General features: G+C 36.0%; 1 protein-coding gene across 14 annotated transcripts in view; it reads right to left on the bottom strand.

The window, feature by feature from the left end:
- Positions 1-1,954: 1,954 nt before the first annotated feature.
- Positions 1,955-26,204, bottom strand: part of ZNF644 (zinc finger protein 644) — an 81,580-nt gene continuing 57,330 nt past the window's right edge. For 6 of the 14 annotated variants that reach the window (XM_010582614.1, XM_010582612.1, XM_010582611.1 and 3 more), the window contains 6 exons: positions 19,432-19,504; positions 15,077-18,123; positions 14,281-14,886; positions 11,584-11,706; positions 4,172-4,274; positions 1,955-3,660 (listed from right to left, as the gene is read on the bottom strand). In XM_010582614.1, coding sequence (XP_010580916.1) covers positions 3,468-3,660; positions 4,172-4,274; positions 11,584-11,706; positions 14,281-14,886; positions 15,077-18,092 — 4,041 coding nt within the window. In that variant the 5' untranslated portion in view covers positions 18,093-18,123; positions 19,432-19,504 and the 3' untranslated portion in view covers positions 1,955-3,467. Of the gene's footprint in view, positions 3,661-4,171; positions 4,275-11,583; positions 11,707-14,280; positions 14,887-15,076; positions 18,124-18,762; positions 18,938-19,398; positions 19,505-19,956; positions 19,976-26,204 lie in introns of those variants that run through there. The other 8 variants (XM_010582622.1, XM_010582617.1, XM_010582620.1 and 5 more) reach the window with 8 other exon arrangements.

Genomic DNA, 26,204 nt, shown 5'->3' on the forward strand with positions numbered 1-26,204 from the left:
CTGTGGGCAGAGCGGGACTGCCTTGGCTTGTGGGAGCAGTCCACCTAATCCAATTCACACAATCCATATGAAGCAGTATATGGCAAACACGAGTAAATGCCCAGGGATCTTTGTGAGCCAACATTTGTTATCTGCTTGCCTCCATCTCCCATTTTCCATTCATACGGTCTGAACACACTACCACTTGGCAGCAGCTACCACAGGCACTTTAAAATTGCCTTTCCAAGGTCTGGCAGAAACCTCTTTTCAAGAAATGCAAACAGAGTTTTAATTTTTTAAGATGATTTGGAAATATCATCAGGACTAGGGGATATGGGCAATTGTCTTGCAAAAAGTGAGGGGTGGTCTTCTACAATTTCCCAGGCTTCTCTAAGCATTCTGAAAATTCCTTCATAATTTTCCAGAGGCTGCTACTTAAGAGACCTTTACCAGAAACTAGGGTAACTCCAGAAGCATGTAAGATTGTGACAAGGAACCAAAATCAACCAAACAAAAATCACCAGGCCACTGCAGCCTTTGCCCCAAAGCAATCTAGCCAACATGAACAGACTAACACTCATGTTCATATGTGCAATTCTGGAAGTCCAGCTCTTTAGGACAGACTGCCATAGAGCCTCTCAAGCCACACATCTCAAAACATGAGATTCATATAATAAAGTGACTGATTTAATTAACTGTCTTCTACCAGACTATTTAGAATCTCTGTAACTCCAGAAAGGGGGATTTATATCTCATTGTCGGTAGTGACAGAAGATCTGAGAAAACAAATAGCCCCACTTGAGGACTAGAGGCTAAAGAAAGCTTAAGGGTACTCAATTATTATTAAAAAAAAAAAAATCAGTCCCTATCAACCATATATGCAATTAATTTAATAATCAGAAGAGTTCTAGAACTTCTGTATGTATTTCAAACTATATTGTCAAGGACCTGATGCAAGCAGGGCACACAGCACCAGTGCACCCACTCAGAAAGCCTGCCACTGAAAACTGCTGCTCCTCATCAAAAGAATCTCATTTTCGAAACTAATCAGGCCTAGAGCTCCCTGTTCTTCAGACACAACCTTGCATTTTAGTGTTACGAAAAGCAGCTCGCTATTGGGGTTTAATAAATTAAATAGAATTAACTAGGTTTTATTATTATTATGAACCTAACAGTTTTTGCTACTGCAAAATTCTGCATGGTATGGCTTCACTTTACAAGCATTCTTAACAATACTAGATAAATAGCATTTGCACTTAATTGATTTTTTCATCTGTTAAAACAGCCACAAAATATGGTGCTCTCACGAGCACTTATTTTTGGTGAGAAGGGTAAACAAGCACTCTATTAAAGCATTATAAACATTCAAGGTGATCTGATCACTTCCCTCTATTCTGTTTCAACACATTGCTGTGAATCTTCCATTTTCACAGCATATAAAAAAATCCCACAATCATCCACAAATTTAGAAATTTGTTAGTCTGCATACACGTAAGTTGTCTGCAATACACTTCAACATCCCAGTTACTTTCCCAAAATCTCTAAAATATTATTTTTTTTCTCCAGCCTTTAAATGTATTGATGTAGATTTTCCAGTTAAAAAAAGGGAATAAATTTTGACAATAAAGCTAAGGTTATCTGTAGCAACTTGTGCAGTAAAACACCCGATAGCATTAATTTAATGACAGAGCTAGGATGGCCTTGTCTCAGGACTCTGTCCTGCACAGCTGTGCTATTTTAGCCCATCTATTTTATCAGAACATTAACAAGCCTCGTGTTAACTCTGAACTGCGCACATACAGGAAGACAGACATTTATTCATATTTTCCACCAATCAAATGTAATGCGTCTGTGAACAAGTCAGTTTATTGCAAGTAAATGTACTTATACTTAAGATCATGAGAAGATTCTAATCTCAAGCAAGACAAATCAATTTCACAAACTTAATTCACACAATGCAAATAAATGCTTCACATTATAGACATTTAGATTTTCTTTAAACCTTTTTATTTAGAGATTTTTCTGGTAAGGAGATATACCATAGGAAAGCAATTTCACTGGCAGTGAGGTATGTATATACTCTACCAAAATACTCCTCTTGTTTTAACTGCTTTTAACTTTATTTACATATAAAGAAAATATCAATGCATATCCTTGGCTTAACTACAGTATCTGTTACCCTATATGAGTAAAATGAAATGTTACTTTGCATACAAAATTGATTTGTAGAGGAATCTGATTTGATTTAAACAAAAATCATGTTCTGAAGACAGTTTAAATGAACAAACACAATTCATCATGACCAAGACACCTGCACCATATTTCCATCCTCACAGCACATTTATTTCAGTAATTCTGTAAGTAGGTCCTTAGCATGAGCATAGTGTTACAGTTTTCATACATATAATCACATCCAAAACAAGCTCTAAAATTTAAGTTGTAAACATTCTCTTCATATGTAGAAACATTTCAATCTGCTTTCGAATTTTCTAAAATGATCAATCGTTTAAACAGAATTATAAATGAAAAGTCTACTCTAACCGTGTAGTGAGCAATGCTTATTAGTACATTTCTACAGTGTTAAATAAAATAGTAGAGAGGCAAACTTCTGTAAGCAAGTCAGACTTTAAGTAAATCATCATAAAGAAACAAACTTGTTAACAAAAAGATGCTTTGTAATAAAGAAAGTTGGATTGAATCTACTATGATACAAAAACATAAGGGTAAATACCATCTTTGTTGACAAGTAGGAGGTAGCATGGATGCACCACTTTATTGTCAGTGAGAAATGCAACTGAAGTAAAGAATATTTCCTTACCACAAATTTCCAGTATTATGTACATATTTCTCTTAGAAATTTGTTTAAACAAGTTTCCCTCCACTTTTTAGTACAAAAAGCCTCATGTGATTTAAAAAAAACACTTACACACCTAGATAGAATAGTACTAATTGCCCTATTTGAATGAAACAGTCTCTTGAACTATGAAGTACATGATATTTAATGCCCTAAGTTGAGTAAATTGTATTAGCAGTTCTTGGTATTATACAAAACACTACATACATACAAACAAAATATAATAATATCTTATTTTACTATGTAACTCTTTTTGGAATAAACAGAGCCTTGATTTGGGTAACACTGAAGAGAACATGGTTTCTTTGTTTTATTAAAATCTGTCTTTTAAGTACCCATGTGCAACAATTTAAAAATGGCTGCCATACATGTAATGGTCTTGTATTGATAGTGAACACAGTAACTGACAAAAACATAATAAACCTTAAAAACACATCTTCCACCCTATATAAAATATAAAGACTACTTACTGTAACTGTTAAGTATTCAATTTATTTTGATGTTACTGTAATCCACTTCCTCTATTTTCCTGTCTTTAGCATTTATAAACATAATTTAGTGTAGCAATTTATTTTAAAAAATGACAAAGTATTTCAAATTTACATCCAATTAAAATTTAAAATGTTTCCTTGTTCTATGATGCTGCTTCTGCCATCAGTAAAGAAAATGAAGTTTCAGTAATTGAAGCAGGCTTTTTAAGTAGTGATGTGACTTCAACCATGCCAGCTCCAGTCCGTGGAAGATTTGCGTTGACAATGTGTCGCTGCAAGTGCTTTATCCAGTCTTCTTGAACAGACAAAGGTCCTCGAAAGACCAGACCACAAAACCTATGCAAATATTAAAATTAATCCATCAAGATATATCTAGCTCTACTGAAAAATTATAAAATAAAGACATTAAGTGGAAAGTCTTAATTTTCTTGAAGTTCGTTTCTACATATTTTAGCTACAAATCTTAGTAATTGATTTCATTTATAGTAACTGTGAGCATACACCCCCCACAGTTTATACAACTCACACTCTTAACATTTTTAATGCTAGCAGTAACAATCTGTTGTTCTTATGTAAGGTTTCTTTTGAAGGACAGAATATTACTCAGACATGATCAGATTTAATAATGATCATGATTTTAGCTAGAGAAACAGCTGGCAACCCAATACCTGAGTATGACTGATTCAAGTCCTCTTGTTCAAATTAATGAAAATAGGCAACTGCTTCCCCCCCTTATTATTCAATTTAATCACAAACACATTTACAGGATACAATCTTAAATCTTCTTATGACTATAATTATCAAGCTCTTAAGAATGTGTTCTTTCAATTAAAATAACCCTATGTACCTGCATCTGAGTATGTAAACTTCATCAGCACTATGAGGTAATGGCAGCATTTTTTTCTTGCTTCCAGATCTTGACCTTGACTTCTTTTGCTTACAGTCTAAAGCTAAGGAGAGAAATTTCCATATGTGAAAGTGATACTTCAACGAGTATTAAACCAGAGACATTTAGTAAGCATCCCCTATAGCAGTAGTGAAAAGACATCTACCTCCTTGTTGTCTGTCATTTAATTATAACGTAAATCCAAAACAGTTACAGTGTGCTCTAAGAAATTTGCTGGCAAAACACGAAGCTATTTTTTTTTTTAGTTTAGCACAGTGCTTGCTCTTTAAAAGACTAGATAATTGACATTCAGCATTAACCTGTTGTTTTAGTATCAGCAAGCACCTACTAACCTATTGCGGATTTATACAGAAGCAAAGCACCATTGGAAATTTCCTTTCATGCATAAAACGCTGTCAAAATCTTGGAACTTGTTTTGTAGTTCAAGTACCATCATAAGACCACTCATGTTCAACCAAGTTACAACTTCACGAGGTTGTAGCTTTCAGTCAGTATAATCAAGAATTTCTAGTTTGAATAAAACACCTGCCATTTGTTTTCAACATAAAGTTTGTCCTTTTATTCTAAGAATTTCAAATGAAGCTTCCCCCTTACCTCTGTCTGAATTCTAATGCATCTTACAAAAATCATGTATTAATCCTTGGCAGTGGGAGCTGGTATTAGGACAATCAACAGGGATGGCAAGGCCACTTTTTAAATTCAGTCTAAGCGTTTGAAACTATGTATGAAAATAATGTGTTTGAACAGGAAACGCATAGCAAATGGGTTCAGTTAGCACTGAGGTCTGTACCTCCTATAAATAGATGTAATAGCAATCTGTAACAAAACCTGGAGGTTCTAAGAAGCAGCCAAAGTTGGGGGGTGAGGGTATTAAACTGAGTTAATATTGTTATGATGGAAACAGCTGATAAAGCTCAAGAAAAAACTAGAAGTTTTGGACTGCTAGAACTGAGAAGTATATCTATAGCTACACTGTATTTCAAAACACAAGACACCGACACTAGAACTCCACAGAAACCTGAAAGACAGTAACAAGTGGTATTCTTGATACCAAAGGCATAATGCTATGCTACTGAAGCATCTTAACAGCAAAATTAAAAAAATCATTACACTTGTCTAAGTTTTGACTCCTGTAATATAAAACAGAAGAATAAACCTCTTAGTATTCTGAAGCATAAGACATCATCTGGTGAGGCAAAACATGCTGCTTTAAAGAACACACAGTCTTGATTGCATCCTTCATTTTTCTTAGGTCCTCCAAATGAGCACCTCTCAAGCTTTTACCCTGTAGCCAAACTTTAACTTGCAGATACACCAGACATTTCCCAGTTCCATCCCCAGATTTAAAGATTTCTACAGCATCTAGAAAAATTAGAATGAATTTTTGAGGTTTAAATGTACCAGAGCACTAATCAAACAAGTAGAAAGCAGATACCAACCTAAAGAGACTTCCTTCAGTCCCTGGGTCAAGCCATCATTAGGAAGATGTGGCTCAATAGCATTTTTTCTGATAGCAACAATGAAAGCAGTCTGGATATAAAGGCAGTAGTAACCCAAGGTGGCGGGGCAGAGAGAGAGAGAGAAATGGCCAAGATAGCTTCTGGAAAAGTGAATAGGTAAGGGATTCTTAATGCTTTATGCTCTCATCAAAAGCATATTCTTCATATAATTAGGAAGAAAAAAGCTAACTATCTTTCAGTCTGTAGGAACTACCAAGGAGTATAAATATTTTACATACCACAACATCAGTAAAAACATCACCAGAAATGTAAGCAGATAAAATACTGAAACCCAGACACCCATTCTCTGAAAAGAACTATTTGCACGAGGGCTGACTTATCTGAAGCAGTTATTACAGCAAAAGCTTTGCCACTGCTGATTTTGCAGAACATAATGGGAAGGAGGGAAACAGAAGTCAGTATTATTTGAATGCAAACACATCCATGAGTTGCATCTGATGTCAATTAGTTGATGTCAGCTGATATGAGTTTAAAAAAAAAAAAAAAAAGCAGTAGCCAGAAAGCTCCTTCTAGAGAAACCTACATGCATTTGAAAGAAGAACTAGCTTATTTCCTTCATGTTGGCAAACTTAAGACATTCATTCCCATCAAGAAATTTGATTCTACTCACATACATCCCAAGCATTTCAGAGAGCTTTCCCTTTCTTACTAGACCTGAATTGGTCTTCTGCAACAGAGTTCCTGAAACCTAATGGGGATGGGTGGGTGGGTGTGGTGTGTGTGTGATCTTCTAAGAAAATAACCATCTAAACTACTGTACAATCGAACAGACAGCAACACAAACAGAAACTGCCATAATGTACCAGGAGAGGTAGCTTCTACTTCCTTTAAATCTACCTTTTCCAAGAACAATGAGAAAACAAGGAAAACAAAAGAATGGGCACCTTCTCTGAGCCATTTACGACAGAGGCTCTAGATAGAGAAATTACAAAACAAAGAACAGAAAGTATCACAGTAAAAGACATCAAGAAAAAAAATTCAGATCACTCAATGCATTTTCAGAGTACCTTAGCGAAGATCGGAAGTACATCTGACCAAGCAAGAAGCTGTTACAAAAGATAGAAAATACTAAGAATATTAAACCTGTGTTCTGCAAGGAATATTTCTTTTTTATTCCCTCTGTCTTTTGACCTAGTGAACATACTCCTTCACGTTTTAGGGGGCACAAAGCAGCACAAGTACCTTTTGAAGTTACTCCAATGAAGCGGGAAAGTAAGTGGAGAAAGAGTAGTAACATCTGGGTAAAGCTGACTGAAAGCCATAATTCCAATACCGGTTATCAGAGACATGTACCAGTAACTGTCACATTAATTTCATTTTTGTCTATTCAGAGAGTAGCAAGTTTAAATGAAGTCACATGCACACACTTCAGTGCTCTGTTGATATACTTGTAAGTGCTTGCAAGCATCAAGTCACACCATTGCCTTACCCGTAAGAAAGCATAGCCATGTTCTGACCAAAACTCTGTTACTGTTCTTCCAATGCCTTCACTGTAACAAAGCATGACCTCCTCAAAAATTATGTTTTAGCCCTTTCAGGAAGAGACCAAGGATAATTTAGCTCTAGTAAGCTGCATGGAAATTGCAGCAAATTGCCAGAGAGAGGCAGGAACTATCTACCATTAATGCCTACTTTGTGGCTACCACAGCTCCAAAACTACCATCCTTCATTCTCCATAAAGGCCCAATTTTTTTGGAAGAAGCCTCCTTCCTTCCAAGTTTGGCCACCTGGTGTTTTCTAGTTGCTATTCCAAAAACTTTCTGTAAACAGCCAGTTACACCACTTCATCAAACCTCTGATACAGCATGACAGAGAAACAACCCATTTAAAATAAAAGACAATCAAACTTTGGAGGAATCTCCTTGAGTCACTCAAGCTCAATTTCAGAGCACAGTATTTAGAAAAACATATGCTAGGTAAAAAGGCTGCATATAAAAACCTTCTTTACCTCTGCGACCACTTATCAAGACTACAAGCAGATGGAGATAGGAGGCTAAGATGAGCATGCCTAAGACAACATGAATTAGAAAAGTCACAGTTAGAGGTCCTTCATGCCATGACATTTGGTCTGAGGTTCAAACTTAAAGTGCATCTATGCTAATTTGCATGCTCCGCTTCTTGATGTCCCCCAACATGGAACACTTCTCATTTCAGACTTCATTACTTTTGTCACAGAGTATGTAAGCTAACACAAGCTGAATAATTGCACACATAAATGGATCTAATTAATCATTTAAAAACACTGCCAATTAAAAAGTAAAAAATTAATTAACTTTCTTGTATATTTATTCACTAATTTTTCAAATTCAATCACTGCTATCTATCCTCATCATTACTGCACAGTAAAATGCATTAAGCCCCCCCCAATGCAGTAATTTGCTCCCCGAAGTATCTTATAGGATATTAAAAATTAGCTCATTGTGCCAGTTGACCAGTTGTAATTGTAACAGCACAGAATAAGACACATAAAGCCAGTAGATCTCAGACTTCTGCTGTAGCTGCATACACTTCCACAGTAAACTTTCCGAAGCTACAGTTTTGACAAAATGGTATTAGAAATTATTTGGAAACATAGTGGCCGCATTAACTGCTATCTCAGTCATACTGTTGGCTCAAAGGCCAGACTCCTTGCTCTGTATTTTATTGTTCTCTTCCAAACTTCTGAAAAAGCAGTTTCCATCTACAGAAGGAAAGACCAAAGAAGAGAGTGGTGATTCCCAAAAGATGACAGCTGGTAAGAAGAGACTAAGTGTGAAGAGTCAACAAAGACAAGATGTAAAAAGCCAGGGTGCAAGAGAGTATTGAGAGACTTCAGGTGGGAAGAGAGGCCCAGAAGGAAGAAAAGGAAGGAAGTGGATATACAACTGTACCAAGAAGAGCAAGATTCACTTTGAAGATTTTGCATAGGTCTGTCCAATGCTCTAAAGATAATCAGAAGAAGCAAGTTTGCCACATGCTCTGAGAAACATTAATGTGTTGCTATTCATCAAAACAGGTATAAAAGGAAATTGGCATCTACTCAAGATGAGCAATTAAATCATTACATTGTTCAAAACTGGACTGCATAACACAAAAAGAAAATAAAAATTGATGTTCCAGTCAGACATTTGAAGACTATCATGCAAGCACTAATACAAAAGCAATCAACTATCCAAATGAACCTAGACAGACATTTGCTATACAGTGGATCCGTACAGCATAACTACAGGCACAAATTAAGTTTAATAAACACTAACGTTGAACAGCCAACAGCCTAGAAAGTTTCACTTCTAGGATGTTTTTCTTGAGTCCATTCTCAAAATGTACCATGCTTAACTATGTCTATTATACTGCTAAAACTGTCAAGTCGCATTTGGGAAAAAAAAAAGGTAAGATTTAACTAAATATGATCAAATTACTGACTGAAGAAGTAGGACATCTGCTAGAAGAGCAGTACTGTAATAGTCAGTATCAAAAACATATGCAGACAAACTGAAAAACTGAACAGAAGACTAGTACGTAAGCTAATGTAGCACTAGGAAAGGTCTCACTTTGGTGATATGCAGAGATTACTGCACTTCCCTTATGAAACAGTAATGCCTAGATAGCTCCCATAACAATTGCCAATTAAAAGAATTACAGCATTCATGTTTACACACAATTATTTAATTACAGCAAGAAACTGAGACAAATATTTAATCAGTGTGATTTCTTTTCAGTAGTTATGTTTACTTTAGAAGATATAGGAAAGGCTTCATGAAAACAGAAGGAGGAGCCTGTATAAACATATCCTTATTGCCTCCATTAAGGTTCCAGGCTGAAGCCAACCTGAAGACATCTCAAAATTGCTCTCAACTGCAACCATTTCTTAATAAGAAAAACACATCTCCCCAAGAGTGACACTCATAGCAAAGTTTAAAACTAGTGTGTGCTAGTGAAATCTTGCATTAAAATAATTCTCTTCACAAAACTTATAAAGTTGAACATCAAATAAAACCACTGTTTCAAAGCATATTTTCTGGTCTACAAGCCTTGCATTGAGCTTGCTCAAATGAAAAGTCAACGAGCAAAGTTTACAAACTTCGCAGAGTTACAACAGTTTTAATGGTAATGACTAAGTTAATACAAATATTCATTGGTTGCGTAATGTTATTGCTATAACTTAAGCCTAAGTCATTGGTTTCAGTGAAAGGCCTTTATCCACATGGTACAGGCTATTTATCTGGCTCAGCTCCAGCTTCTGAGATCAAAAGATACTTTTTTTTTAAAGTTTTGTTTCTAACCTTTTTTTTTAAGCTTTATTTCCAACCTAATTTTAAGCAAACTTCTAGGTCCAATGATACAAGACTTGGAAGCTTTCTTTCAGTTCTTTTAAGGAAGGTGGCAACTGTTCTGAGGAGTATGCTACTACTTCACTAGCAAAATACATTTCTTAAAGAAAACAAAGAAAAATCCCCGAAAGCACCATAACAAGCTACCTTCACTTCTTCCATTTAGCAAAAGGGAACCTGAGGTACAAGAAGCTTATCCAGGATCTAATCTCTTTGTACTATCTTGTTTGTCACAGTGTCTCCTCCACTGAATTATCATTAAGATTTCGAAGTGCAATTTAAATACATAGCTACTGAAAAATATTTCACCAGTAGGTATATATAAGCAAAGTAACTTACCACAGGGCTAATACCAATCATAGCAGTGGTAAATGAAGTCCACTATCATCATCTTTCTACTGAGTAAATACGAAAACTTTCAGAATCACTAACTAAAGGCATACGCTCGTGCACATGGATATTACTGCATCTGCTGACCCTTCTAAATCTACTTTGCTATAGCATTAACTTAGCATAACATAAGACCTGGCAGCCACAGGCCCAGGTTATAAAAATATTTCTTTTAGCCTTCTGCAGAGAAAGCCTGAAACTCAGTTTATTTGTCATTCTTAGCATAATGAATTACATCTGCAGACAAAAAAAAAAAAAAAAAAGGATTATGCACTTTTCCAAAGCATTATGTAAAAGTCTGTGCTTGTTGACACAGAAAACATGGTTGCCCTTCTTAATTACTGAATATTCCAGACTTTGTATCTCCAAATTTTCCTCACTATATTCTGTCTCTGCTCCCCAATTTGCTGTTGATCATACGAAGTCCCACTAATCTCAGCCACAAACCAAGTAAACTTAGAAATTGCCTACAGCCAAGCAAACTGCAGGTTTCTGGAAAAGAGTCAAAATATGGAATATTAGAGGAATTTCAAAATAAAGTGTGTTTTAATAAAAGACATTCGTATCAGTGCCAAATGCTGTACTACACTCACTCCATGTCGGACCACATAGTTTTTGGATTGCGAGCCAAACAAGAAATGAAACCAACTACATACAATATGTTGTTAGAAATACACAAACTGTAAAATTACTTGCTTTTCCTATTTTAACTACAGTATTCTTAGTAATTATACGTACTAGACTGTAAAAATTACTTGCTGGTTTGTTGGGTTTTGTTTGTTTGTTGGTTGTTTTTATATTTTTTTTAGGTACTTTTAAACACTTCATTAGAAGGCCAACTAGCTGGTTTGGAAGTTATGATATTGTAGAATGAATTTAAGCGACCATATCTTAGTTTTGCTTACATACCTTAAGTGTTGGATCCAAAATAAATGAGTAAGAATGAAAATCAGACATGAGAGTGGACAACAGCAACATACCTTTTCTTACAAGTTGCTGAAGTTTTATGGCAAATAAATTGTTTACCAGCAGAAGCTTCAAAATTATTTTGAATTAACATATGCTTTTGCCCAGTCTGATGAGGAAAATGTATCATAGACAGACTTGCTTTTACATCTGTAACAAAACATACCTGTCCCAGTCAAAAGTCCAGCACTCTTCTTTCGTGCATAAGCGCGTAAGTGGTTGGACAGGCTAACAGCACTTGTAAACGTCGTATTGCAATGCACACACGTTCTAAGCTTCACAGGCATACCTATCATTCAAAAGAAAACTATAATCCAGCTCTCTTCAAAAAATGAAATTCTCAAAGCGTTGTAAAAAGTTTTCTGCAATAAAGATGGTTTAAAATATATTCACTGCATTGACGCAACTGTTTAGTATATTAGAAGGATCCAAGTTAACCGTTATTAGTTTTCCATGTAGTGCTTTAAGCCAAACCATGTTATTTGAAAAAGAACAGAAAGGAGGCAACTTGAGCCCGTTAGGCTACTCTGCATTTAATACCTACTATCAAGTTCCTACAGATCTCCACATTATGAAGCTCTAATCCCAAAATGCAATCCTGCAATTTGAATAGCACAATTCTGTTGAGAAATTTCGGACCGTGCAACATTTCCAATAAAGAGAATTTAAAAAGTCTAGTTGACAAAGTGGTAATTAAAAGTGTTTTACCCATAAGACTGAAGCGCTCAATGCTAAATTAGGCTGCTGTTGAAGGCTTGGAGAAAAAGGTGGTAAAACACACCACTGAACAGCTGTTAGACAAAACATTTTGTTCAGTGCATTTTCTGTTCATTACTTTAGATGCGCAATTGATAATGAAAGTTAATGATTTGAAGTTTTTTGCTAAAATCTTTGTGCTAAATAAATGATCAACAAAGCAACATGCCATTTATCACAGGAAAACAGTGAAACAATACTGAACTCCTCACTTACCAGACAAAGAAACCATTATAACTTATCCCCTGCTCAACTTCACCATAATATTTCTCCCTTCATTTTACCAAAGATAGATTGTTTTGGTCAACTAATATTTCAAGTTCTCTACTAATAAATTATTAGAAGAATTAATAAAAAAGCTAAAACTACTCAGCTGGAAAGCCTCTGTCTGCAGGAAAGAAAGAATCCTATTCTCCAGCAGCCCACAGAAGACATGCTGTTTTTTTTCAGGCAAGTTACAGAAGAAGAACACCTGGTTGGTAAAAACTTTTTTAAAAACTAAAACCAGAATTAGAAATATTTGCCTTTTTAGGAAAAAGAGAAGAATTTCAACTTGATGTTAAATATTTTCTTATTAACTCAACTGGCACAGTGCGTTAGTTGTCAAATTCTGTTACCTCAGCCACAGATAATTACAGGGCCCCATTCGTAACTGTTAGTACTATGCAAGCATATGTTTTTTTTTACCTGGTTGTTCATCACAACCAAACAGGCACTACCTAGTATTCAGCGGTGAATATTAAACAGAAAGCATTACACAGTGTCAGGTTTGGCAAGCTATTCCTTTAGCATTGTTTTTCAAATCATTAAGCCTGTCAAAGATACACTTCCTTTATTAAGCAATCTCCTGTCTTAAAGGACAACCACAGACGTCCAGAAGACATTAAATGTAATTCTGTTCCACCTCTACTATGTCATTTTAGAAAGCCACCTTTGTAAAGAAATTGATTGCCACGCTTTTGTAGTCCCCTAAAAGAACTTCTGAGCACATTGGATTGTTGTCGGTTTTATTTGTTTAAAGGAAGACAAGAACATAGGTGAAAAAGTAGTAGGCACTGCCAGTTTTACTAACCTGCACTGGGTAATAACAAGAAAACGAACAGAACCAAAAAAAGTCAGGGGTATAAAAATAAGATCCTGCTCCTCAATCTCAAGAATCCTGCAGCATTATAAGGTGGTGTCCAAACAAGAAAACAGGTAAATGCAAGCTCTACATACACATTAAAAAGGATGTTGTAAGAATTCCCCAAGACTAGAAATAACTCTTATGTGACAAATAGGTTAAAAACATCACTCTAAAAGCCTGCTCTATTAGTATACAGAGTATCTACAAAGTTGATTATAGAATTGTTTCATTAGCACAATTCTCAGTGGAGGGGCAATCTCTGTCCGTATCAGTCAGGGGCTGTGCATTAGAAAGCTGCTGGCTACAACTGTATTCCAACAAAGCTTGAACCAGCACAGGTCTTCACTCAGAATAGCCAGGCCCTAAGCAAGCATCAGTTTCTCACAGCAGCCGCAGTTTTGAAACAAACAAGAATTAATCTATGTTGTAAGAGTATGTTTGCCTAAAATCATCCAAATTAGTTGACAGTGATTCACCAATTTGGAATATTATGCATTTATAATGGTACCAACAGTTCTGTTAGTTTGAGCAAATGCTGCTTTGCACAAACCTCAAAATTTTAAATTAAGTAGTTCCCAAACCAGCTGTTTTAATGCCTAGAAACAGTGTTACAAGCCCAAACATTTCAGAACTGTTAGTCTACCAAATATGCACAGACACTTCAACTTGTTATTGCAGGATGTGTCTTCTTCCCTACTGAAGCTCATTTTGTGTCCACTTTGAAATTGTATGCCCAGCCATATGCAGAACAGGAACTATGTTCCATGCAAAAACCCCTCAGTGCTGCTGAGGGTTTTTTTCACTTTAGGAAAAGCATGTCACAAAAATTTGCTGTGCTACCTCTTGCAGTCAGTGTCCTCTGGAAATGAAACAAGAATTAAATGAACAGCATCCCAACTAAAATACTCTGCATTTGTACATTTTCTATGAATTAAAGGATTCTTTGGGATGTTGTCAAGACAGCTAGAAACATCTTCTTACCTGACTGCATAGTCAAGTCCATTTTTTGTGGCTGATACATCAATGGACTGTCTTCATTTAATGGAAGAACACATTTCTGAACAAACCTCTTTCTTGCAGTTTGATTATGAATTTTTTGAGGAGAAATATCAGGATTCCTTTCTTCTCCTAACCTCTTATTTTTCAGGAGTTCTATCAGTGTAAGCGACTGACTTTTTTTTTCACCATGTAGTACTGCTTTTGTTTCATCACATTCATTTAGGAAACTCAGCCCTTCTTCCTCCGATGCAGACACAGATGTATCTTCAGTCTTTAGGCCATTATGGTATGCTTCAAGAGGTATAACATTCTGAGATAAAAAGTCATCATTTGATGCAAATTTCTGAGCAACAAACGGTCTGGGAATAATGCGGCGACTGTTCAAAGCCTTTAGGATTTTTTCATACTTCTCTTCGTTTTGCATCATCTCATTCAGAACACAGATTGGAGACTTGTGTGCGTCCCACTTGGTTTTGCCAAGTCTCTTCAGGTGTCCTCGCACATGATTAGACAATCCAATTTTAGTATCAAACCAGCCTCCACAGAGCTGACACGTATGCTCAGAGGAAGTTTCAGATTTCTCAATTGCTACAAAGAAAATAATTATCATTTTTTTTTACAATTATATACAGTTAAACATTACAATAGCAAATCACAAGGACAAGAGAGGCTTTACAACAAGATAAAGCAAGTCTTGTTTAGTGCTCAATAAATCCCTTTGTCCCCTCTACTTCAGACCCAAATTAAAAAAACCAAAACAAAACAAAAAACAACTTACCTTTTCTAACACGTTTAACAGGAGTTCCTGTTCCAGTCCTTTTAAAATGTTGCATTTTGTCACTTGTTGCTATCTGTTCTGGTGAAACAACATGACGGGCTTCATAGCTTAGTCCAGCTCTGTGAAGATGTCCTCTGACATGATTGGACAATCCAACACCTGTTTCAAAGGTTGCTGGACAGTATGGGCAGGACTTCTTTTCAAGCGACAAATCAGTCCAATGGAAAACTGAGTTATGCTTTGGCAATGCTGATCCTACATTTTCTAAATTCTGAGGATCATGCAAATCATGCAAGAAGTTACTACCCTCAGCATCTTCATAATACTCAAAATAAAAGCCATCATTCTGCTCATAACTAAGTGAAGATTTATCACCAGCTTCATGATCTTCCATTTTACCTTTGAATATGGGGAATAGGTTTACATGCTCTTGATTAATATCACTGTAAGATTCATCCTCCACAGACTGTGTAGTGTAATCACATAGTTCAACATTATCCCATGAACTTTCATCCTCCGTTTCATAGCTGTCTTTTTTTTCAGCAGAGTTAAGTTTCTGTAAAACAACAACAGTCATTTTATGCAGAAAATCTGGATAGCAATCCAAATCATCTCCTGTAACAGAGCCTTCCCTCTTGGATTCTTTAACCACTCTTTTTACAGCTACATGCCTACGATCTTTACAGCCTTCTGCCCTTTTGCAATCAAGATTATTTGAATCCATGACAAAACAATTATTATGGGGACTACTTGATGAAGAAAATAAATGTAAAGAACTGACAGAGTTGGACTCTTCCTTTTTTAAATGCAAAGGATAAGAGTCACTAGATTTTTTAATCATCCTGTAGTTTTCATATTTGTGTCTATATAAATAATTACCGCTTGTTTTGACACTAGCTTTCTGCTTTGCTGCTTGATGAAAACATTTAGGTTTCTGGTCAATGCTATTTCTAATCAAAAAGGTCTTGTTTGTAGAATTTAGATTGCACACACTTACAGATGACTGTGAAACGCTTTTCCGAGCCTTCTGTATCCTGTAGGGTCTCTTGTGAAGTTTTGCGAAGTTACTGGACTGTGAAGTAGAGCCAAATGATCTTTTTACATCCTGTTTTAAAACAGAGTTCTTTGGAAAAGTAGAAGATTGTTTGATCAACTGTTTTGTCCTGCTACCAAAATCTAAAGATTCTTCTATTATGCTGCCTTTCCTTTTTTCTAGTCTAAGATGGCTACCAAAGGGATCAATGCATGATGCTGGGTGCAAATATTCCACGTGTTTTTTCAAAATGCTTCTAGCTGAAGTAGTAAATGGACACATCTTACACATATATGTTGATGACTTTTTTGAGGATCCTAAATACGGATCTTTCAAGGATGACTTTTTCTGTGTTCTCCTCTGGGACATGTCGCTACCAATAATTGAACATTTGACTACTGCTCCATGAGCGATCCCTCGATGGCATTCCAGTTCATTTTCTGTCACAGCCATGAAATTGCATTCCTCACAGCAGTAATACCTTTTATCTTTTTCATGGGTCTTCGCATGCTGCACAAATGTTTTGGGACAATTGGTACCAAATACACACTGTGGGCACTGTAACCGTGCACTCCTACCCTCATCCTGAAGTTCTTTCAGCTCACGGATTTCTTCCATCAGTTTCTGCCTTCTTTCCTGGTGAATTATCATATGTTTAAGAAGTGAATTACGATCTCGAAATGTCCTTCCACATTCCCTACATGCATAGGGCCTGGGAACATTGAGATGTCGGAAATGACTGTTCCCATCTAAATGGTACATCATATGCCTATGCAGATGTTTCTTCTCCCTAAAATTCACATTGCACTTTGTACAGGGATAAAATGATGGTTCATCAGTACTGAAAGTAGATGGCGATTCAGAATCATTCTGTTCACATTTATTTTTTAAAGGATTAGAAAGAAAAGTGCTAGTGTGAACAGGAGAAGTATCTTCTGCACAGTTACTAGTGGGACTATAAATGAGCTGCTGGATAGCATCAACAGCTTCCAGCTCTTCATCTGTGGATTCAGGCTTTACTTTACTCAATGAATATTTTTGTGGTTCTACTATCTGTATCTCCTCATTCTGCTCTAAGAAGTCAACAGTTAATAGTTTTGATTTACTAGGAATACAACTGGTATCACCAAAACAGTCTTCAGTATAGCGTGTTATTTTACTAACATCCATTTTCCTTTTTCGCTTTTTTTCTAAGCCTGCTTTACAGTGAATGGGAGACTTCTCTATTGTTTCTTCATTTGTCATAAGAAACTGTATAAACTCTTTTTGTGGATCCCAGCTGGGATCACATCCCGATCTGAAACCACCTGTACCTGAGGAAATGCCTGTTAATGTATCAACACAATCATCTTTTACTAGTAAATTTTTATCATCCTCACAAACTTCTACTTGGCCTACTAAAGTGCTATCTACACTATTTCCTACTGATTTCTGTGAATCACAACCAATTGAAGCAGAGGTAGGTAGATTTTTAATGGAATGAGTCAGGTTCTTAGCATGTGCTACATCAGGTAACAAAAATAAAACTTGGTGCTGATTTGATTTCTGTGTTGTACTCTTTGCAGGCAGCTGAAGATCATGAACCACTGTCAAAGTTGAGCAGGAATCTGTGTGATGACCTACAGGCTGTGCAGTGGTTAATGAAACACTGCCTTTATTCATAATGGAAGTCTTAGTTGAGGTGGAGTGTGAAACTGGTCCATTAACAGCAGTTCCTCTAGACAAGATAAAGTTTTCACTAGAAACAGTAGGAGCACCAGTGTGTATAAATAGAGAAGTCTGGCCTCCACTTAAGGCTTTTTCAGATCTGTCCCTTGATAGCTCCTCAGGCAGAGTCAATGTATTGTTCTTCTGAAATGACGTGTTGCTCTCTTGTGGTTTAGGAATGCCACCTTCTTCCTCAGATATGAAATTATCATCACATAGGATTTCTTCCTCTTCTTTAGCACCAGTGACTTCAGTATTTATTTCTAAATCATCCATATTGCTGGTCTGTCCATTAAGTACATTTACACTAAAAAACAAACAAGAAAAGAATCAGGCAATCACAGAAATAATGGCAATTTTAATTTACAGTTTTCTTCAGGATCACCCTTCTTCATACTCTAATCTAAAAATATGTTTTGAACTTGTTAAAAATGTAATTTTTTAAATTTAGGATATTAAAGACATGTTTAAAATTAACCGATGAAGTAATTAAAAAATTATACCTTTTTGCTATGCTATATTAACAACCATACAGCAAACTAGTCATTGCCCACTATCACAGTTCAAAAAAGCCTGAACACCCATACGCAAGCAAGATGGGGGGAATGAGATTGTCAAAAACTGTGCAAATACATTCTACAAGTAGATTAACATAAACACAAGAGTTTATCTTTAGTTGTTTTCTAAAAGTAAAACAAGGCATCTGCTAGTAATTTTAGTGATTTTCAAAAAAAAAAGCAAATCATACTTCCCTTTAGCACCCAGGAAACTAAAATAATCTTTATGTATCAAGGTAGCACTTTTTTCAAAGTGCTTCTATACAACTGACCTGATGCTACACAGAAGCCTGCAGAAGTGTTAACTTTAGTATTAAAGGAGAAAACACAACTAAGCTGATTTTGAACATCTGATTACTGATAGAGACATAGCAAAGAATCAAACTCACTGAAGAAATTAAATGTCTTCCCATTCCCTTCTTACAAAAGGATTCTCCTTGCTTTAAAATGAATCAGTCAGATCTTGGTTATGTTATAAGGCCATTTTAAGTGGTAAGCAAATCAAATAGCATCTTCTCAAAGGTGGGAAAAACCCCACAATTAGAAAGAAACATTTAATTAGGATTTACATACCAGAGGAAATCACCATGTTGAATCCAGAGCATGACAATAATAGTATCTGCTAGTACAGAGAACTACTACATATTGATTCCTTCTGGGAGACCTTGTGTACATAAATAAAAGTGACTTCCATTCATACACAAAATCATCTACGAAATGCTTAGTGACCACAAAAGAGTTGCCTACACGTGAAAAAATCAGTGTGTAATAAACAGGAGTGTGAACTTAAGTCTACCCTGGCATTTACCTCTTACATGGGTCCTCGGAACACAATAAGCATAAGGTATTTAAACACCCATCTAGGAGTTGGAAACATCTATCTGTATTTTACAGAAATCACATATTTTACCCTTAAAGAGCACTATTCATTTTGATCTTCTGGGGGATTTGATTCCTGCCATCACATACTTAGGTTCAATTACTAATTAAGATTTTGACTACAGCTCAGTTAAAAGGAGTCATACCTAGACTCTTTGAATTAAGATGTTATAACTCACAACTAATATCCATGGCTCCCTGCAATGGTCCTTCACCAAAATCAAGGAAGACCACTCTTGACATCCTTTTTTCCTAAGGAGAGAAAACAACCTGGTTAAACAACACCACTTTCATCTTTATACGTCACTCTCTAAAATGAATCCAGCATTTCTATTAGCTTTTCAATTCAACATTATGATAGCTATCCACACGATTCAAAGCTAGCTACAGCCTCATGGAAATTCTCTGTTACTGTGCTTGTTTAGTTTCAAATCAGCAAAAGGACAAAACAAATATTTTAACCTGCTTTAAGTTTGTAAAAACAAACCTTAATGTAATATGACTTATTTACTATTTTGAAGATAAAAGTAACTATATTTGGAGTAGAAATATAACGAAAAAATTTTGCCATTAAAAAAAATGTTTCCTTTGCTACTCAATCATTGAACTAGCCAATTTAGAAATACAGCTATGCTCGTGTCAGATGCATAATAAATGCTTAAAATATAGGAAATATTTTATTGTATTATTTATCTATAACATACCTTTATGCAAATGTTCTACCAGACACCCCAGTTTCTCATCTTCCCATTTCTTAGATTTTTGCATTTCTTTGCTGTTTTGAGGTGGGTCATTTTCTACCATAATAAAGACTTCCAATAAGATCACATTCAAAGCTATCATCCTAAAATGGTGATAATGCACCACCCAGCAGGAGTCTTTACATCATGTACATGAGTTAGAAACAGGCAGTGCAAACACGTACTAAGAATCTGTAACACAGAAGTCAACTAAAAGTGAAACCTCCAAGGATGCACAACAGCTCCAACAATTTTACAACTGAACAGTGGAAGCTTTTTACAGTATCAGGCAGCAGATTATAAAAATGTTCACAATAAGTTTAGAAGACACTTAGCCAGTTTTGCCTGATAGATGTGCGTTTTCCTTGTTTTATTACTGCAGAGGTAGACAAATGTATGCTCAGTCAATTTGAGAGCCTATATTAGCTTTTCTCAACAGGAAGCAACGTTGCTAACGAAGTGGTAAATTCAGTGTTAATGAGTGGCTTCACTGTTACCACCTCTGAGGTAAAATCTTCCATGTTCCAAGTTCCACCCATCTGTTCTGGTGTGAGGGGTTCAGAGGAAGAACAGACGCTTCCCATTTAAAGCAACTTCATCGGTACCCCCCGAACAGCAGGGAGGCAAACTGAGAATATCGTGCCTGCTTGGAGATTGCTATCCTCATTATCAGAACGGCTCCTGAAAACTTTTCACAGGTTTATGTGACGAAGAGAAAACGATGTTGCTCCACATACAAAACCATACTGATGCTAAATATTCGTGTTAAAGCTCAAGTTAAAAAGGTGGCTAGGGCACCACAGGATCACCTTTAAACTGAGACTCTCTTCAGAGTTGTCATGAGCAGTATCTAAAACATTACACTGTGCAATCTTGTAAGAGATTCCTTTCCATATTGTGTATTTATGGAGACTGTGAACTATTCCATATGGATCTGATTAGAAGTCTTCTATGGTAATACAGCTGTCCCTACAGATTTCAGTCTTTGAATCAAGCCTAAAATGCTTACTGTATCAATAATATCGCTGTTACATTTTAATAATTTTCTGCTAATTATCACATTTTTTCCAGCTATCAGGGTGGTAAAATTCACTATTTTACATGCAGGACAGTAAGAAAGCTAGCAGTTTTAACAGTGTGGTATTAAAGAAAATACATAAAATATCTTTTTACATTACAGTAATTTAGAGTCTTGTGATGACACTGAGCCAACATGCAAAACTTCATTTACAGTACCTACTCCATGTGTAGAAATTTATGCAGCAACAATGACAGGTGTAACTAGACACATGCAAGAGAACATTCCACACAATGCCACCATTTTTGAGGAAATGTTATCATCTAACTTGTACCATTCAGGAAGTGCAACACCCAAACTGAAACACTACCTAATTCAAACACTCTGGGGAAAAAAAATTAAGTTTTAAAATTATCTTATCTATACCACATCACAAATACAAAATTATTAATCCTGTCAAAATATTTGGTAATTAATCCTTACTTAGTGTATCTGAAAAATTAAACAGTGAGATCAAACTTCAAATTTGCTGCAAATAGTGCTTGTTATATCCTCTACCAGGGCAAGCACTATACAGTTGAGGTAATTTTTATTTTTATTTAAGCACACAGTGCAGTATACCTTGGAAATATGCAAGTGTAAAAATGGCAATGCTCAAAAAGCCTACACAAGCATACACAATCCCAGGCTCATACCTTTGAAACACACTTTATCTAAAAGGCTAGGCCACATTCAATTCAATTATTTCAGTTAAGCCTAGAATGACTGTAGTGCAGTTAACAGTGTTATTCCTGGTTAATGTAATACGCTATTTATTATATAGAAATTATTTCATATTCAAAAGTAGAAAACAACCAATTATTTAGCCAACTAAGCTACATTCCACCCCTATTTAATTAAGTACTTTTAAATTTACATAATTTTTAATATTGTTTTTCTTCATAAAACACCAGTTTTTAAAATCCTAATGAGTTCTACAGATATGCCTGTGGCCAGATAGTCTAAGCATTAAAAAAAGTGTAAGGTCAGATCTATCTTCAAGCTGACAGATCATAATTTAAATGCCTTAAGCTAATCTTACTGTCTCAAAAATCTTGAACATCAGTATTTTTGCAAACTATCAGCACTTGCTATAACACCCTTACTACACTACATCTTGAGGTTACTACAGAAGAAATGAGGTGATAATTGCATATTAACATAATTATTCGGTAATCCCTCTGAGCAAGCTTCCTAGGTCACTCAGTAATTCAGATTAGATGCAACCTTCCTGTCATCAGATCTATGCTGTCCACTTTTTGTTCATTAATAATTCTTTTTGATAGGAATGTACTTAATTCCATTGTTCTATGTACATTATTAATTATATTTATTATCAGTAGGTTTATGACATTTCCAAATTCTTATTTCATAATGACAATCGTCACTATGTAATAGGGTCACACACCAAATTAAGAGCATTGCCTTCATGCAATGCTAGTTCATTAAAGCTTACACTCCAGTGCTAAGTGTACTTACTACGCTTTGCCTAGTAGCAGCTGTAGTTAAAATTTTTTCTGTTTCTGTCACAAACCCCATGTTATTTTACAAGGATTTACAATAGATCTGAAAGCACACTGGAGCTGAAAAATTAAGATGGAAAAAATCTGGCTGAGTTTGTGAAAAGCATGAAGTGCTTTTATGTGTTTTGATATCAAGTTTCTCATTAAATTCATAAATATAAGCCAATGAGCTAAAACACAGAGCACAAAAACTTAAAAGCCACCTCCTAAATGGATTGAATTTAATCAGCCTAGTTAAAGTAAATGAAGAAATATAGTGTCTTTCAGCAATGCTGTAATGAAGGCAAAAATATACTTGTCCTGTGCTAAGTAACTCGTCGGAAGTCAAGTTCTTTAAGGAGATATGTGAATAACCATGACATTCAAGGGATTATTAAAATATTCAAGAGATAGGAAAGGTGTTTCAGGTTTGCACTGTTCCCACTTAGATTTTTCTTCAAGACTTTGTCATATAAGTAGACAAAACTAACAAAACCTATCATTTTATCCACAAGCATTCCTGTAATAAAGCTTTCTCAAATGACAGATTATGTTAACAATGATGAAACCAATGTCACAGATTTTTAGGCAACAAACAGCAGACCAGAGAGTGCTTAAGTACATCCTGGCACAGGCCTAAAGAGGCATCTCTTTCCATTCTGCCCCATTACGCAGCCTATTCCTTCAACAACTTAATCATGCCAAACGTCAAGCATGGCGCTTCCATCAGAAGTGGAATGTTTAAGAACCTTTTGAAAATGAAGGTTTGTACAGAGTAAGAGGAACTAGTAGTGTACTAGCATAAACCAGCCACATCTTGAGAAAAAAAATCAAGTTATTTAGAGGATACCTGCACAGTAATTTTGCCTCTTCCATACAGAAATGCACAGTTCGCACCTCCCGAGTTTTGGGTGTTATCTAGCAATATGAATACCCAAAGTCAATAAAAAAATCACAATACTTTGATCATTAGAAGAATACCTATTACTTGTTTTCCACTTTATCTCTTCTTAAAAAGCTATCCAGATCCACCCTTCAGATGGAAATAGAAACACAAAACCTGACAACCAACCAGAGGATGAGTCAGTGACCCACCTTGCCTTCCTCCAGCTTCTATTTGTGTTTGCAAATTAAGTTGTTGAAAATAACATTCCCTTCTGCACAGCAGAGACAATGACCATTTGTAGACTGCCTTAGCTTTGAAATCTACAAATTCACCTGAACATTTCTGGATTTTTTTTAAACTTCTATAGTGTAGAGACACCTTGTTTAATATGCACACCACCATGAATACTGCCCTCGCACACCTACATTACATACAAGTATATGGTTATTAATATAACTACAGTCTGAGGAGTTCCACTGAAAACTAGTTATCTTCAATTCAGATCCATAGCTCTTCACATGAAAACAAAACATCGGGAAAACTCTCATAGCTAATCAGACTCCCATATTCAAAATTATTTTTAAAGCAGCAAGAAAAATTACTGATAGGACACTAAGAAGTTGTATTATGCCTAAATAAAGCAATACAAATTTATTGTCACCCACAGTATAACCTTTTGTTATACTGTTGAAAGACTGAGTTGTCATACCTCCATGGAAAAGGCTGACCAAAGAGAAACTTTGAATCATAGAGGAGTCATCACACAAAACCAGCCCGTCTTTTCAGTAAGATTATACTTGGGAACATCAAGCCTGAAGCACACTTTTTCAGAAAAAGTTATTTACCTGAAACTTTATTTCTAATAAAACAATTTCTTCACAAGCTGTATGTCACATAGTAAGGAAAAAAAATATGTTTCCTTATAAATGTCAACATTTCAGAAACTTGGTTTCTGGTCTGAAATATTTAAGAGTGGTATTTCAATATCTCGCATGTGAAAGGAAACAATACACAACTGAAGAATGACAGTCTTACAATTCAGAAATCATAGAAGAGAATGCCATTACTGCCACTGGCCATTCTTAATCTTGTTCCTCTAATATTGATTTGCTTGGGAAAATAAACCAGTTTGTCACAATGGGGTGCATCATGCTAAAATTCAATACTGAAATCAATAAAATAAATGACAATACAATTTAAGTGTCACAAGAATCAGATGTATGACTTTAAAAAAAAATCTCTTCTAGTTGTAAGTGCTAATGCAGCAGTTTAAGATGGTTTCATTGGTAGAGACTTTTCAAAGTGAATTAGGTATTTCTAAAAGATGCCTAGCTAGTACAAAAAAACCCAAAAAAACCCGACTTTGAATCTGGTAACTTCAGAACAGTCACACAAGTCCACAGGCTTCCATACCTCCCCTCCTCCAGCATTCCACAACACTGTTCACAGAGGACAGCCAAGTACTTAAGTCTCCACGTTCCTGCAGCTCTTTGTCTAGTTTGGATTTTTAGTAATATGATCTAGTTTGAATTGCACTGCCATTAGTTTCTACTAAAGATGAGAAGTACAACAAAATATGGAACTTTCCTAAATGCAGACACACGGTAAAGACTAGCAGCATTCCAGTAAGACACAGACGTTTGAAAACACAGACTTAATGTTCTGTGATAATACACACTTCTCTCCAAAACTGTTCCCTTATGTACTTTTACATGCAGATATAAATTCTTTTCCATTATGTCAATCTGACATGCTCACACCTTTTTTTTCTCTCTAAAGAAAGTGAATGTTTGGGAAAACACTTTTCATCTCTTTCATTACCATTACCTGTGTTTTTCAGTCAAATGTATTCTTAAGCCTAAAGTATGGTAGCAAAAATTGCTTTTATCTAGATACAATATGACAAATAGTCTATTAACCACCAGCATTACAAAACAAAAAAGTTTCTCATTACAGTCTATAAATAAAAGCCCTGCTCCCATCCTTGTTGTGAGACAATATTTTTATCAGGCTGCCAAAAAATTGAGGGTTGTGATCAGTGGTACAAAGTGTAGCTGGTGGCCAGTAACTAGCGCTGTATCCTGGGGTCACTACTGCGTCCAACACTGTTCAACATCTTCATTAATGACCTGGATGATGGGGCAGAAGGTACCCTCAGAAAGTTTGCTGATGATACAAGACTGAGCGGAGTGGCTGATACACCAGTGGGTTGTGCTGCCATTCAGATGGACCTCAACAGGCTGGAGAAACGGGCTGACAGAAACCTCATGAAGTTCAACAAAGGAAAGTATGAAGTCCTGCCCCATGAATAACCACATGCACCAGTACATGCTGGGAAGCAGCTTTGCAGAGAAGTACTTGGTGGTCCTGTTGGACAGCAAGCTGGACATGAGCTAGCAATGTGTCCTTGTGGCAAAGAAGGCCAATAGTATCGTGGTCTGTGTTAGGAGTGTTGCCAGCACACTAAGGGAGTTGATCCTTCCCCTCTACTCAGCACTGGTAAGGCTACACCTGGAGTAGTGTGTCCAGTTCTGGACTGCCCAGTCCAAGAGAAATATGGAGCTATTGGACAGAGTCCAGCAAAGGGCTAAGACAACTGAGAGACTGGAGTATATCAGGAGGGGAGGGGAGGGGAGGGGAGGAGAGGAGAGAGATACAGAGTTAGACTCCTTCCAGTGGTGTTCAGTGATAGGACAAGCAGCAATGGGTACAAACTAAAATACATGAGTTTCCACCTGAAAACAAGGAAAATCTTTTTTTCTGTGAG

The sequence above is a fragment of the Haliaeetus leucocephalus genome, unplaced genomic scaffold (assembly GCF_000737465.1).
Source record: "Haliaeetus leucocephalus isolate CR32 unplaced genomic scaffold, Haliaeetus_leucocephalus-4.0 Scaffold848, whole genome shotgun sequence".
NCBI classification, from domain to species: domain Eukaryota; kingdom Metazoa; phylum Chordata; class Aves; order Accipitriformes; family Accipitridae; genus Haliaeetus; species Haliaeetus leucocephalus.